General features: G+C 41.2%; 1 protein-coding gene across 2 annotated transcripts in view; it reads right to left on the minus strand.

Moving 5' to 3' along the window:
- vps13d (vacuolar protein sorting 13 homolog D) overlaps positions 1–15,263 on the minus strand; it is a 73,055-nt gene extending 57,792 nt beyond the window's left edge. For both annotated transcript variants that reach the window (XM_085261244.1, XM_085261243.1), the window contains exons 1-15: positions 14,204–15,263; positions 13,082–13,283; positions 12,592–12,669; positions 9,681–9,871; positions 9,202–9,282; positions 8,559–8,675; positions 5,706–5,810; positions 5,057–5,227; positions 3,733–3,833; positions 2,390–2,558; positions 1,873–1,974; positions 1,474–1,663; positions 1,134–1,316; positions 363–493; positions 200–254 (exon numbers count right to left, since the gene is read on the minus strand). In XM_085261244.1, the coding sequence (XP_085117370.1) occupies positions 200–254; positions 363–493; positions 1,134–1,316; positions 1,474–1,663; positions 1,873–1,974; positions 2,390–2,558; positions 3,733–3,833; positions 5,057–5,227; positions 5,706–5,810; positions 8,559–8,675; positions 9,202–9,282; positions 9,681–9,871; positions 12,592–12,669; positions 13,082–13,178 (1,771 nt within the window). In that variant the 5' untranslated portion in view covers positions 13,179–13,283; positions 14,204–15,263. The remainder of the gene's footprint in view (positions 1–199; positions 255–362; positions 494–1,133; positions 1,317–1,473; positions 1,664–1,872; positions 1,975–2,389; positions 2,559–3,732; positions 3,834–5,056; positions 5,228–5,705; positions 5,811–8,558; positions 8,676–9,201; positions 9,283–9,680; positions 9,872–12,591; positions 12,670–13,081; positions 13,284–14,203) is intronic.
- Between the last annotated feature and the right edge of the window lie 939 nt (positions 15,264–16,202).

The following is a 16,202-nucleotide window of genomic DNA, read 5'->3' on the forward strand; positions in this document are numbered from 1 at the left end:
AAATTAATCCACTGGCAGGACACAAATATCGACACACTGAATTTAAAAACTTCCCCCAACCATTTGTGCACAATTTAATACTCACCCACATACAGCATGGCCACAAGCTCAGCGAACCAATTATTTTATTCCGTTTCCATAAAACTTTACTTCATAACTGTAATTGGTCATTAACATTAACACAAAACAAAAATCTTACCAGAAGTAGTGCTGGACTGGCTCGATGACTGGTTAGCTACAACAACAACGTTCCCCTATAACATGTAACAGCAAAATATAATTAACTGTGTGTTTGAGGAACTGCAATCCACTTTTTCAATATTTTTATGTGATGAACTCCCTGCTCTGCCATCACTGCTTACCGTTTTGGGCGACACCAGGACAGGAAAGATGGTGCCCTGAGTGGTCAAGTCTCGAAGGAACAAACTTCCCAGCTTTACAGACAATAAGGAGGACTCTGAGCGAGGGAGAGACTCCACCATCACTTTCACCCCTGTGGAAACAGTTACAGTCATTTGGATTTTAACAGACGTGCACAGGTTTTGAGTTTATTACATTTTCCCATCAGTCTATGGGAAAAACAGCTGTAGGTAGATTAAACTACAGCTAGATTGTGAACATCAGTCACTTGTTGGAACAAAGACTTTGATGGCATCAGTCATGTGACTCTTAACTGGCTGGTTTCTTATGTCTCTAACAGGTCCTTATCTGTAAGGCTAGGACATTAATGTTTTACGTGAGATCATCCATCTCAACTAAAATATTTTAGGGGGACTTGAATTTGTTCACCCAGGGTACCCCCCTCTCTTGATATTCAATGCAGACTGTATTCAACTATGTTTCCATCCTGCATCCTGCAGGTGAATGAAGCCACAAAACAAGTGAACAAACATGTTACAGTTTATCAGAGCTGCTGGGTCCATTTAGGGTTGATTAACTGCCCGAGTGGAAGAAGTTGAAAAATTACCATCATTGAGAGAGTATTAATGGTTCTCTAATAAATCTAACCAAAGCACGGCCTCCTCAATCCAACTCTTCCACACACAGCAGATTAGACGTGCAAATACTCTGGTTTTTCACTTGAGATGCTTGAGTTTAGACATTTAAAAGACACAATTCCTGCTTTGATATACCAGAGAATTCCAGCTGTATGACTCCACTCTCATGTAGCGTGTCTCCGCACTTGTCCTGGTGGAAGAGGGTGACTCCACCTTTCTCCAGTAAGAACTCCAACCGGCCAAACAGATGATCTCGCCTGGTGAAAGTGTTCAAAGTGTGAGAGTCCTCCAAGGGGTCGAACAAGTCTTCTGTTTCTGCTGGAAAAATATTAAACGTTTACATTATTTTAAACAGAAGATTGTTTCACAAGACATGTGTGCACTACCACAACTAGAGTTTACAAACAGATGAAAAATAGATGTAAAACTGTTCGCAGCTGGCATTTGTCAAAGGTACCACGATCGCCTAGCTCACCAAGAATATTCCAAGAGGATGGACTTTGCAGGAGTTCTTGTGGCCTATCTGGATCCTGGGACTCTCCATACCAGCCCCCCCAGCCTGGGAACCACGATTGTAGGTACTGGATCATTCCTGAACTCCCGCTCTTTGGAACAGATGTTGTAGATGAACACGTCTGGGGCTCACTGCTGGGCTCACGTGCATTCTGACAGAGGTGACACGGAAATAAGATGACTGGAACGTTCACAACGATCAATGACCGTCTGAGGAGTGATGGCTGCATTTCTTGTAGGCTGACTAGTTTAAGGGTGGGGGTGATTAATGACAACACAATATCTGAAAGGCATTTACGTAAGGCTGGGAAATGACACAATAATGTGTTTTTTGTTTAAAATGAATAAAACCTGAGAATACCTCTGCGATTACTTCCTGCTTTCGAAACCACTCATGGACAACTTCTCTGAGAAGCTGCAGCTCTTCAAAAGTCTGCTCCTCCTCAACCCGCTCCAGCTCACTCTAGATGAAAAAGTCCAGGGAAATGTTCTCAGAAGAATATAATCTTGAAAGATCAGTACAGTACAAATTAACTGCCTTCCTATCCATGCACTTGGACAGACAACAAGAGTGAATCTAAGAAGATAATGAGGTTAATGTGTTTTAGCTGGAAACAAATCCAACAATTTCACACACTTTTCATGCCATCACTGTTCAGCTAAGCAGGATTGTATACAAAAATATCTTTCTTATCTATAGAAAATGGTACAGATGTGGGCAACAGGAGTATCTGTTAAGGGATCTAGCCATCATTCAAAAATACTCAACACTGTGTACTTTTGGCAGTTTTTATTAGTAATAGATTTTTTCTTTTCATATTAGCAACATGTTATACTGAATGCTTATTATTCATCTCGTCTTTCTCTTACTGAAGTACCTCTTCCTGAGGACTCAGTGGAACTCCTTTGAGTCTTCTGAAGTAGAGGCTGGTGTAGGTTAGGGAGTCCCGGGCGCGCTGCAGGGCAAAGTCCCAACTGCCTCGCCGCCGTTGCTCGTTTATGTCACTCAGGTTGGCTTGGATGGCAAACATCCACCACTGTCGGCAGCTGCATGATTTCAAAGGTTTATTAAACAACAACCCGAGTATTAAAATACAGTACAGCATGTTATCAAGTCTACTGGTAAAGGAAAAAACAGACATTATTTTGACCCGTAGCAGAGCGGGGAGAATGTGACTGAACACTTGGGTTACTGACTGTTCTGAGCAGCGGGGTTACGGTAGCTGAACTCAGGAGAGACTTTAGAGTGTGGAAAACTAATCCGAGGAAATAAAGAGGAAATTCCATGGCCAAATGGTAAATGGCCTGCATTTGTATAGTGCTTTTCTAGTCCCTGAGGACCCCAAAGCGCTTCACACTACATTCAGTCATTCACACACACATTCACACACTGGCGATGGCAAGCTACATTGTAGCCACAGCTGCCCTGGGGCGCACTGACAGAGGCGAGGCTGCCGGACACTGGCGCCACCGGGCCCTCTGACCACCACCAGTAGGCAAACATGGGGTTAGTATCTTGCCCAAGGATATTTGGCATGCAGCCAGGAGGCAGCCTGGGATCGAACCACCGACCTTCTGATTAGTGGCTGACCTGCTCTGCCACCTGAGCTACAGCCACCCAAATAGTTTCAGGTCTGAGCAGCAGAGCTGAGGAGAGGCAGCTGCAGACTGAGGCGGAGCAGAGTGGATGCTGGATCAGAGGCTGGAAGTTTGGTGATCAGTGTTTGTGTGTCTGCATGTAGCTACGGGCCAGGCAGATACACAGTAAACCACAGGTGGAGAAAAGAACTTGTAGGCATTCGTGTGCTGTGGGGGCAAATTTGATTTGAGTGTACACCTTCAAGATATACCTTCAAATCAAGCTATCAAGAATCACATCTATGTTTTATCATCGAACAAAGTGTCCTTCACCAAAGAAGCAAAACATGAAAGAAAGGGACAACGTGACCAGCATAGGGATAAAGTAATCCGATTACAAAGGTTCATGTTTTTGTCATAAAAAACTAATTTCACCTCCTGATTTCCTATTCGCAAATATCAACTTTTTAAGAGAAAGTAATAGTTTATAACTCAAAAGCTAAAATGTCTTTGGTTACAGTCGCTAGTGTTATGGAGTTCAATCAAGAGAGGTAAGAAAACGGAATTCAGTTGACTGCAGTCTGCAATCTACTGACATCCAGCAGTGAGATCTTCCACACTGTACCTTTAAGTGTGAACTTACTTTCCTGAAATAGGTACTTTTGGTCTCCACTTTCTGTAAAACATCTCCCTTTCCCTGCGATCCAGCTCTTTAAGGAAGGCCATGATCTGCTGGTACTGCACCTAAGAGGCAAGACACACAGACAACAAACATCATCCAAAATTCTAGCCTTGGTCTGTGAAAGCTCTAGATTAGGTTCAGTTCCTAAGGATACAAGGAATGCTTCAATGGAAAATCCATACATCCATTTTCTACTGGTGATCAGGGGTCAGATTGTGGGGCAAGTAGCCTGAGCAGAGAAGCCCAGACTTCCCTCACCTAGTCCACCTCTTCCAGCTCATCCAGTGGGACACTGAGACGTACCCAAGCCAGCCAAGAAATGCATTCTCTCCAGTGAGTCCTGGGTCTGCCCTGGGGCCTCCTCCCTGTAGGACACCTAGGAGCCGTCTAGTAGGTATCCTAGTCAGACCCCCCCTGAACTACCTCAACTGGCTCATTTCGAGGTGAAGGAGCAGCGGCTCTTGTCTAAGGAAGAACCCAGCTACCCAGAAACTCATTTCTGCCGCTTGTATCCATGATCTCATTGGTCACTACTCATAGCTTGGCGCCACAGGTGAGGAATGCAGATTGACCAGTAGCTCAGCTCTTTTATGCTCAGCTGTTTCCTCACCAGAACAGATCTGTACAGCCCCAATCCATCTGTCAATCTCACGCTTTCCTCTCTCTTCACTAGCGAACAAGACCCCGATACCTCCTTCACCTGGGGTTCTAACTTTTCCTTGATCCTTTTCCAGCTGAGAGCCATGGTTTCAGACTTAAGAGGTGCTGATTCTCATTTCCACCACTTCAAGCTCAGCCTCAAATCACTCCGCTAAAAGCTGGAGGTCACTACCTGGCCATGCCTAGATTTTCTGTATATAAAAACTATGAAAAATCAGTGACAAAGGGTAGCTCTAGATGATCCCCTTAGTTCGAGCACATCCTCTGGTCCCTCTTCTGAAACAGGGGAACCACCTACCCAGTATGCCAATCCAGAGGTATCGCTCAAGACAACGTTGCAGAAACGTGTCAGCCAGGACAGCCCTACAACATCCAGAGCCTTCAGGAACTTTTAGGGCAAATCTTATCCATCCCAGGAGCCCACTGTACAGTTGTTTACCTACATCAGTTATCTCAGCCCCAGTTATGGGCAGACACTGCTTCAATCATACATCCCCACAGCATGACTGTGGGATTATGGAGATCCTCAAATTATTCCTTGGGGATATGAAACCCTCACATATATAATTTTACGAAAACAGTTGTCACTGTTTAAAAAAAGAGGGCATTAGGTTTTCATACAGACCTGTGAAAGGCGTAAAGACATAGACTCCAGCTGAACCTGGCCTTCGATTCGTGGGGTGTGTCGGGACCTCAAAGGCTCCTTGGAGGTGTTTCTTCGGAGCAGCACAGAGGCACACACCGGCTCAAAGATGTACTGATGCTCACGGCTTTGCATACACTGGCTCATAGCATCCTGTTAGTTAGAAAAACAATTAGCCTACTCATATGGGGTATCTCTTTTGAGAAAATTTTACTTTTGATCTATCTTTGTATAATCACAGATCAGAATCCAAGAGGATTTCTAACTGGTGGACTATAAAAAGAGGGGTGGCAAAGTAAAAGAAAATCATGAACCCTTGATCCTCACAGTATAACAATCAGGTGGACCTGTGATGCTGTGGGCATCATCTGGGTCCCTAGAGGACTATGGTCATCAGAATAAACGTCTTTTGAATGTGTTGTAATGCTATGGAAATTATAGTTATTTGATACAACCCAAACACGTTTCATCATCATCAAAACAGCAAAAGAGTGTATGTATTTTGGAAGATTGTTGTTCATTCTATCAGCGTTTTAGTGAACTGAATTTTAAAGACAAGCCATCCAGGTGGTCTTCAGAACTGAGCTGTAATACTCCAGTGATTTGCCACCAAGTTCACCTTATGACTGACCTGGATCTGGTTAATGGGCAGCTTTCCCAGCATTTCACACTCAGTGTCCCAGTAGACACTGAAGTCTTCGATCTCCAACTGCTTTTGTCTGAAGAGCTTCTGGACCTGCAAAAGAAAACCACCACTAACCTCAAATCCAAAGACCAAACCAAGTCCTTAATCAATAAAAGGAGCAGTTTACCCTCTAACCTCTTTTGTAAATGTGATGCACATCTGATATTAACTGACTGATTGACTGATGTCATTTTAGGGCATGTCTCAGGGTTAGCTGACAGATTAACAGACTGATGGCTCTTAATGGAAGTGTTTGATAATGCTTCTAATTTTCCACAGAAAAAAATGAATAGGCACACAGAATCTCTTTTTGTGATACTCTGCTGCTCATCAGTAATACTTAATACTTAAATAGTTAACAGTATTTAGTGCTTTCAAGGGAAATTTTGCATTAATGTAACACAGCATTAAGGAGGATGACTTGTGATTAGGCATCTGCACGTCTAGTTGACTAGCCGACTAATTGTCAGTGTTGTCACTGGTCGGTAACTAGGGGTGGGGGAAAAAATCGATACTGTGTAGTATCATGATATTTTGTTTGCTAATAATGTATCGATACAGGGACAGCAGAAATCGATATTTTGTTACACAAAAGGTTCTTGTGCTCTGACTTCAGAGCATGTTGATCCTTTTTCTGAGCAAGAATCCTGACATTCCTTCACTGTCCAAATGTGTTTAACTTATTTTTGGCAGCAATAAACATGACTGTTTACTTATTTTAATTTAAGACATGTTTTATTTTAATTACGTTTAAAACTTTTTTATTTAATGTAAAATTATATTTTGTTTTAATTTACTTTCAAATTCTTCAGTTGCTAAATGGGCTGCATAGTTTTCATAAATTGCATAGTTCAGAATAGCTATAATTGTACCAGATGGTTGCATTCAGTTAAGTTGGACTAGACTGTAATACAAACCGTTCAGTTTGTCAACAATAAAACTGACTGAAATGAGAGAAAGACTGAGTGCGAGACTTTGATATCAGATAAAATGAATATTGATAAAGTTTACCTTTATGTACAGAATCTGAATATCGCAAAATATTTTTAAAAAATTGCAATAATATCGTATCGTGCGTTAAGTATTGTGATAATATCGTATCGTGGGATGTATGGTGATTCCCACCTCTATCGGTAACAGACATAATAGTCTTTTAATCTAATAGTTCAAATTTGAATTGATGCCCAATGCCGGTAAGTTATTGTCCTAAATATTAGGCAGACATCTGCCACGAGATGGCACACTGTTGTTGAAAAATGGCGTAAATCTGTTAATCTAGGCCTGTTGTTTTTGCTAACCCTATCAGACTGAGATCACGGATATACCCGGAAATTAACTTTCTCCAAAAGGTGGGTTAGGAGTTCAATCATTCAGCAGGGTTTCAGAGTAGAGCCACTACTCATCCTGGATCGAAATGAGACACCTAAGGCCGTCACCTCCCGGGTAAGGTGCTTCGGCCAGGTATGGCCTACCGGAAGGAGGTCCAGGGGTAGACCCAGGACAAGATGGAGAGATTACATCTATCAGCCGGCCTGCGAATAGCTCGACGTTTCCCTGGATAAGCTAGAGGAGTTGGCGAGAGAGATGTCTGGGCTTTCCTGCTGCCATGCGGCCCGACTTCAGATAAGCGGAAGAAAATAGTTGGATGATTTATTGATTTATTATTTTAGATTTTAACCTACATTGAAGTGGTTGTCATGAATTTTCAAACCGCATGAATCATAATGCACGGCATAATGCTCCACTCTTTTCAGTTGCAATTTAATTGATCACATTTTAGTAATACCAAGTGATATCTTTTATAGTAACATGTTGGTTTATTTTAATTGTTTTTCGTCTGCTACTTAACGGTGCAAAACCTCATGTCGTGCATTATCAACATTACGCTGTGTGTAATGTTGCCACCAACATGATTTATTATTAAGAATGTCCTTAATAGTTTAAAATGCCTTTGTTATTAGTTTTTGACATTTTCCATTAAACGGTTCTCAGATGTAACTGAGTATATATAATAATGCAGTAATATCTTAGTGTTTCTTAGTTTCAGACTAGTCACCAGGAACATCCCTGTGTAATGACTGCCCATTTCATGAAAGAGGCTGAGAATGATCAGAACAAGAATAGATGACATATTAATCCACATCAGTTAAACTTTCTAATACAAATATATATGTTTACACTATAAGCTAAAGACCCTACAATAATACAGAGAAAACCCCAACTATGGGGTGATAACCTTCTATGAAAAAGCACTTGGTGACAGTGGGAAGGAGAAACTTCCTTTTATCAGGAAGAAACCTCCACCAGAACCAGGCTCAGACAAAGGCAGCCATCTGTCATGACTGGTTGGGGTGAGTTGGTTATGGTGCTGTAGGAAGATGAGAAGAACGTCTTATGGTAATGTTTTTTTGTTGTTCTTGTTTTCAGACAAACACAGGTAATTTCCTTCTTGTCTTTTCAATTTCCTTAGTTCTCATTCATTGCTACAGCTGCTGTTTGTAACCGCAAAATGTCATGATGGCTGCCAGTCCAAACTGAGAGTAGCAATAGTATGAGATGCAATAAGTTTACAGGTCTGGGCTAAGCTATAAAGTGAAAATGTCAATACATAAATCAGTATGCAATGGAAGAACTTGTTTACAATGATGCACACAGTGTTTTTGAACTGCTTTGATCAGAAAATCTTTATGTAGCAATAACTAGTCTTACAAGAAGAACAGAAAACAAATGGACTACTGTATCATCTGTTCTCATGAATATAACAAATGATTGGATTTTATGAAATCAACTAACACTTACCAATTCCCTGGAAGGGTTCTGAGCACATATATTTTTGATGCAAACACCAAAGGAAAAGTGCTTCTCTGGGTTGGAAAAGTCATCCTCAAATCGTAGATGCACATTTTGGATCTTCAGCTAGACATATAAAAAAAACATCATTTAGTCACAGTTCAATCTGTAACTCAAGGTCAGACAATGAGAACTACCTTAGTACCAAAGAGTTAAGATAACTTTTTAATGAAGCAAACCAGCTGTGTCGTTGTTCATAAATGAAGAAATTCAAAGTCTGCAGTAAATGTGACCCTGAGAGAATTGTGCCTGATGTGTGTATTCTGTGTAGTTTGTAACCCATTCATTCACATGTCAGGTGTTCTCAACAGGCCAAAATGACCCTCTGGTCACCGCCTGCTCCTTGTTCAAAAAAGATCACAAGCTGACTGCACACGCATGCACGTTTCTATTTTCAGAGACTTTTCAGGAAGATTTCTTTTAAAAGCTGCTTCATGGAAGAGAGGAGGTTATTTATTTATTTTTAACTGCTGAAGACAAAACCACCGCTGAGATCTACTAAAAATTCTGTTTATCCGTTGGGCTGTTTGTAATAATTATTTATATTATTATTTGTTTTTGATATAATCTCAACTGGTATCTCATGTCTTACCTCAATATTTTCCACAATTCTGGTGACTAATGAGGCAGTCACAGAGTACCAGTACGACTCTCCTGTCTGTTCACACTCATTCTGAAAGAGCCAAAGACATACGAAAAATACATTAAAGATAACTGTGCTTAGTAGAAAAGCCAGACATCATAAAATCACTGTATGAGATAAAAGCGATTCCTGTGACTTCTGGATGGACAGACGAACAGACAACTTGTCATGTCATGAGCTCGTCTGGATATAAGACAGAAAATAATTTTATCACAATCAAAAATAATAGTTAGGTGAGATAACCTTAAATTGTTTAGGCGAGAACTGATGCAGTGGCCTGCATCTACAATTTACAACGGTGTTTTCACTGTGTGGCAAAGTTCATTAGTAACCAGACAATTAAATGGCAAGACAAACTTATTGTTACATTGTTATTTTTTATTTCCACCATTTCTGGGAAAAAAACAAAACACTTTTGATCTACTTACTTTGAATTTGTCCTCGAGAGCTTTGAGGAGGCGTTTTTTGCGTTCTCTCTCCTCGTCTATGTCCCTCTCCCTATCATACTCCTGCAACTGGGCAGGGCCAACAATCAGGTTGAGCTGGGACATGGAGATGACCCATGGGTCACTGTGAGGCCGGTAGAAAGGGATCTGGAGAGTGATCTTTCCAATGAAGCCTAGTAAAAGAAACAGAACAAGTACTTTTTAAATTCATGTCTGTTAATCATGCATTGCAAGGCTTGAAATGGCTTTTAAACTCCCTACTGAGTAATCACTCAGTAACACAAAAAGAACCTGACACATAAGGCACTGCAGTGCTGTGGAAGTTTATTTTGTTGCACTTTGTTCACCACAGCTTTTCCCACTATTTGAGAAGGTCCAACGGAAAGCCATGATTGGACGATGGAGACCAGCAATGCTGGTTAGCCTCCCCTGACACCACCGCTGAACCCACTGCTCCAACCATCCCCAGCTGAGCCAGAAACCACAACCCACCAAAGACTCCTTACAGCATTTGTGCTTATTCCACTTGACTGCAGCAACACCTTTCAAAAACAGTTGCAACAAAAATTATTCACACTGTGTTGTACAACCTCTTCTTTTACCAAAATGCTGTAATGCTTTGAAACTGAAGAGAGTAATTGCTGCAGTTTTGAATCCAAAAGGTATCCTTTGTCATATTTTTTGCCGCCACCCTTTAAAGCCTGAATCATGAAATAACTGCAAACTGGAAAAATAGAGACTTAGCGGGGCTGCATTTTGATGCTATGTCATCTTAAATCGGTCATGTGATTTGGATTTAAGATAAGATAAGATAACCTTTATTAGTCCCACACGTGGGAAATTTGTTTTGTCACAGCAGGAAGTGGACAGTGCAAAAGTTATGAGGCAAAAATTAGAATACAATAAGAATAAATACAGTACACAACTGTACAGAATAGAATAAAATAAAATACTATATACAGTAGAATAAAATAAAATAAATATACAATAAGATAAAAATAGAATACAAATACAAATACTATATACAACTGAGTAAAAATACAACGATGACAGAAAGGATTATTGCACTTGGTATTATTGCATATGTATGGATGTGTGTGTTTGATCAGTTAAAGTCTTTATTATGGAGTCTGACAGCAGTGGGGAGGAAAGACCTGCGAAATCTCTCCGTCCCACACCGTGGGTGCCGCAGTCTCCCACTGAAGGAGCTGCTCAGTGCTGTCACAGTCTGCTGCATGGGGTGGGAGATGTTGTCCAACAGGGATGACAGCTTAGCCGCCGTTCTCCTGTCACTCACCACCTCCACTGGGTCCAGAGGGCATCCTAGAACAGAGCTGGCCCTTCGGATCACCCTGTTCAGTCTCTTCCTGTCCCCAGCAGAGATGCTGCCGCCCCAGCAGACCACGCCATAAAAGATAGCAGAAGCCACAACAATTTGTTGGCGTGTCTGTCGTCCCCAGAGGGTTAAAGGAGCTTCGCAAGTTACTAAGCATCAAGTCTATTCGAACCAGCGTCTACCATCTGCTGAGGCATTGGTGGAGCAGCTGAATAACACCTTGAAGTTCATGCTTTGTAAGTTCATTCACAGGGATGAACGCAATTAGAATCCTGGTTAGACTCTCCCTTTGAGTTACTGTTCGCTCAGAGTGTTGGATCTGGTTAAAAAAAACTGGGAGAAAAGTCCAAGCCCAGCTAAGAACGAAATTCAATACGTTCTGGACCTGAGAGCTGAACTTCACACATTGGTGAGGTTATCTCACGAAAATCCGCTCCAGGCTCAGGAATGTCAGCGCAGACAATTTTCACTCATTGCTCCCTTCATTCAGCTCAAAGTTACTCGCCAAGTGACAATGGCCCTTTGTTGTCATACAGCCAGTAGGGGATGTTCACTATGCAACGGTACGGTTGGATAGTGGGGGTGCCACACAAATATATCACCTCAACCTCCTGAAAGAATGGAGAGAGGCTAAATCACCTCTCTGGTGAGCCTGGTTAAAGAGATCGGTTGGGACTGGAAGTGCCTAATTCATTCCATTCCATCCTTGCCTCATTGTGACAAGCGTATCACACAGGCCCAGACAGCAGATGTTGCTGCTGGACTGGGCTAGATGGCTTCCCGGCCGGTCAGAAGGTATGTAGCAGGGTACGGTCGGCATAACACCCCACTGTTAGAAAGGCAATGATAGAGAAAAACTTGTTTGACCTAACAGAGAAAGTCCTATCAGACAAATAGGAAAAAAATAATTTAATGCAGAGCCAAAGATATCCACTACAGCCTTAAGCATGTTAGGTAAGAATTTATGGTAAACAGTATCAATGACTGATACTGTAGAAAAAAAATCCAGAGCAGTTCCCTGCATCGAAAGCTATCAAAAGATAACTATAGACCTCCAAAAGTCGAGTACTGCTTTTGAAAATCCCACTGAAAAGGGTGAAAAACCTTCCATTTGCATAATAAAGATCTGAACTGACTTTCCAACTTTTTAAAAATAATTTCCTAACAAAGGGCAAATTCAAAATATGGCAACAATTGCCAATAGAGCATGGCATCAGGATTACGTTTCTTTAGTTCTATATGACACTACTTGGATTACAAACACAACACAAAAGGCTTCTGGTACCAAATAAATGTGGAAGGAAATATTGATACAGAGATATATTATATCCACTGCCTCTTTTGATACACTGATGCCCAAAATCAATTGTTTTATGAAAACATGTAGGCACTCTGAAAATATTCTGTAGCCAGTCTGACAAACTACTTGGTTGACTGCTGGTGATTTCACTTAGCAAATAAGTGACTAGTAGTTCTGTGTATTCATACAGATACAGATCTGTTTAAACAAAGTAGTTGTCTCTACACTATGTGCAGATATCAGTGAATGTGTTTCACCTGCTTTGACTTCGAATGGTAAGTCAAACTCTCGAAGGGCATCCTTCCTCAGAGGGAGGTTCTCTAACTCCACCGCACCTGAGGAATAACAACAAACAGATAAACACCATGTTTACTAGGGCTGCTGCACACTCCTTTAAAAGTGTCTGAATTCAGATTGACCTTGACAGTTTTTACACTGTCTTTAAATGATTTTCCAAGCACACTCCCTTTGACCACACACAGTTAACATTGAGCTGCAGATCATTAAAACAGCAGCAGATCAAACCACTATTAGTCCACCGGCATAGCAGAGGTGTGCCAATCTTCATCCCCCTGAAATAAATTTTACTTAGAACTAATATTCATAAACTGGTTAAAGTGGAGTGGCAGCCATCTAGTACAACAGACTAGGGTGAGAGGAAAATGGACAAAGACAACAAGAAGAAACACAAGCAAATATGAAAGAAGTGAAGTTACTCGCCTGTACAATTTCAGCATGTGTAATTACCTTTCAGAAGAGCAATGGAAAGTTGATCTGTATTTAGGTTGCTAACATATTTTCCTAGGTATGTGTTCAGCACCCAGGCAACAAGGCCCTCCAACATCCTGATGGCTCGGGGGTGATGAGAGCCACCCGCGGTGGGAGAAAATTGTGATGATGAAAGATTGACCCTCTTGATTGCAGGTCTTACGAGGGAGCCGTTAAATGTCTAATAAACATAGCAAACAAATTTCTTTTAACCATTTGCATAATGTTCCTACAAAATTCTAGTAAATTGCTACAAGTCAGATACAGATAGATGACAGCTTAAAGAAATCAAGCTGTAGTGGTTCAGAGATAGCACTTGTACTCTAAAATGAAACATTTTGTCTTAATGGGACTGGTTTCGTGTGGGATTTCAACTACTTGGTCAATAGGGCACACACTGAATTGTACGAGAATGAAAATTGTGTGATTCATATGCTATAACCTTCACAATCATCATACCACTACTATGGGAGATTTTTGCCTGAGGGGTCAGAAAATGCTCTCCAACACCACCATTAAAACATTAAAGTATGGTGTCTGTTGGAGCAATTATGTTTAGCCCTCCTGTAAGATCCAAGGACTGAAGCTACTCTATCAGCATGTGGTGGCTGAACACTTTACTAACACAGGTTTTCCATGAAATGCCCTTTAACGTGTCACTTGTGCAGTGCCCCACTAAGAGACCCGAAATTCGTTTCGTAATCACACATATTTATTTATAAGCAACTGCGGTGCGGTTTTGGGGGTGTAGGCTTGCTGTTCTTTAGCCAAATGTAGCAGCCAGGCTGTGATAACCTTCTCTGCAAACTGGTATCCTCACAAATGAGCGGTTTTGCAGCTGGTTTCATCACCGAAATACTCACGGCAGGCACCAGGCTAAAGCTATCCAATCACGTGTCGTCAGAAACGGCTACTATTAATGAAGCAACGACATAGTCATATATATGGGATTAGCGGCAATGTTTTGATTTATCCAGTGTTAGCACAGAAGGACTAACTAGAAATTCCTCAACTGGAAAGTCAGCAGTTAGCTATCATATGCGTGTTACAACAAACATCGGTCAAATGTTACTCTCACGGACAGCAGTGCCACTGACTCACCGCCAAAGACGACAGCTGCCTTATCGATCCATCCTTGAGTTCTTGTCAGTACCAGCCTATTGCCACTATCAGTGGGTGGCCATGTCATGTCAGAGCACTCAGGACAGGACTTTAGAAACATTTAGCGGGACAGCAACAGCAACCCAAGGTAGTCAAATATGTTCCGGCATTAAGGAAGGGGCACTAGCTAAATAAGGGAAAAAGTGAAACTGAAAGCGGACTTATTGACAAGCGTTATTCGTCAAAAGAGAGCACCCAAGTCGAGATGGCTGTAGTGACGGGTGATAGCAAGGTAGCCAGTATGCTAAATGCTAAATCTAGCATGTTACAGAGCTCACAACCCGCTAATCTAATAAGCAACTGATGGCAACACTGCTGAGCTTCTCAAAATAAAAAAAAACAACAACCTGTAACTGTCGTATTTCAATGCGTTAGAGTTATGTGTCGCTACATTGTAAATAACACACTTCCGAATAATGTCGAACTTCACGTATACTTCCTGTCACATGACAAAAACAATTCTTCTCGTGTGGCGTTGATGAACCACGGGGAAAATGAATGATACTAATATCTCGTCGCAAAACTAATTTCGATAAACAAGTATTTGTTAATGATGTACAGCCAAAAAACTAATCTTCGTACAGCACACTTGTTCCCGTATTTCGTTGATATTAGCTGTCATTTAAAGTGTTGGCGTATAAAAAATGTAAATCCCGTGTGCTGTCATTAACAAAGGAAAGAGACCATAAACACAACACGAGCACTTCCGGTACTAGGTAAGTTGGCAATACTGGAGTAATACCTGAACTTCCGGTTCATATCGTAAGAAAGAAATATGCTTTATGCAACAGTCTGTGTAATCCCGTGTGCAGGAATATAAAAACATAGTTAAACACAAGCATCCGCACATGACGACGTGTTTTCACATACGAAATCGTTTCTACCTCATAACTTCCGTTTATATCTTTCAAAGTAAAAGTCCTCCCGAAGGCAATAAAACAACTTGTACATTAATAATTACACGGAATCAGATAGTACTGATAAAGCACGTGTGAAGAAAAAATAAAACACAAACAAAAAAATAAATAAAGTACACAAACTGATTCATGGAGGGGTTCTGAAGCCTGTACAAGTGATTCTTGTTCGTGGCAGATACTTGAACCACCAGAAGGGACTTCCCAGGGTACCTGTCCCTCCTCTACGGAAAATATGTGAGGGCTACCTCGGTGCCCTGGATCCCATCATAGAAGAGTATGAGTTAAAGCAAGCAAAACAGATGGTGGAGACGTTTATGAAAGGAGGAGGTGTTGGAGAGGAACTGCAGAGAAACCTGGTGAGGAAAGCATGCAACACTGACAACTGGGTGAGCTCATTTACTGCCACTAAAAGAGAGATCCAAGTTGCAGTGAGCGGACATAGGGAACTGACTGATAATGAAAGAAAGTATGGAAATTCCAACTCGTGATCATGCTATAGGGAAGGAAGAAGATGGAATTACATAGGTCTGCATAAGGATTGCATATCGTGGATAGACAGGTGGGATACCCCCCGAAATAAATCGCACATCATACTTTATAGATGGCATATAGATTCGGAACTGATAACCATTCTGATTGAAAAGATGAAGTGAATCTTTATTGGCCTTATGAATTCACAATGTTGCATTAAACAGTAAAATGAAACACTGTTGCAGCAAATGTGTTGATATTAATCCAAAAGAGAACTTGTTTTTTGTTAATTGCAAGTGGGGGTTTGAGGGATGCAAGTGAAATTTATATAAGTCTGTTTTTCTGCTCACTGTGCTCCAGGTGCTGCCATCAGTTTCTAATCTGACAGCTGCTCATCAGTGTTAAAACATTTTATGTTTAAATGCATTGGGTTAAAGTTTACTCTGTTTCAAGTCTGACATTGTCCCACAGCCTGATTTGGAAACTAGTTTATCGCCAACAAAGTGTGATACATTTTATTGAGTGAATGCGATTCCCGAGCAGTGGCAAAG

The sequence above is a fragment of the Mchenga conophoros genome, linkage group LG20 (assembly GCF_057382185.1).
Source record: "Mchenga conophoros isolate Kocher_MC1m ecotype Shallow Benthic linkage group LG20, M_conophoros_male_GT1.1, whole genome shotgun sequence".
NCBI classification, from domain to species: Eukaryota; Metazoa; Chordata; class Actinopteri; order Cichliformes; family Cichlidae; genus Mchenga; species Mchenga conophoros.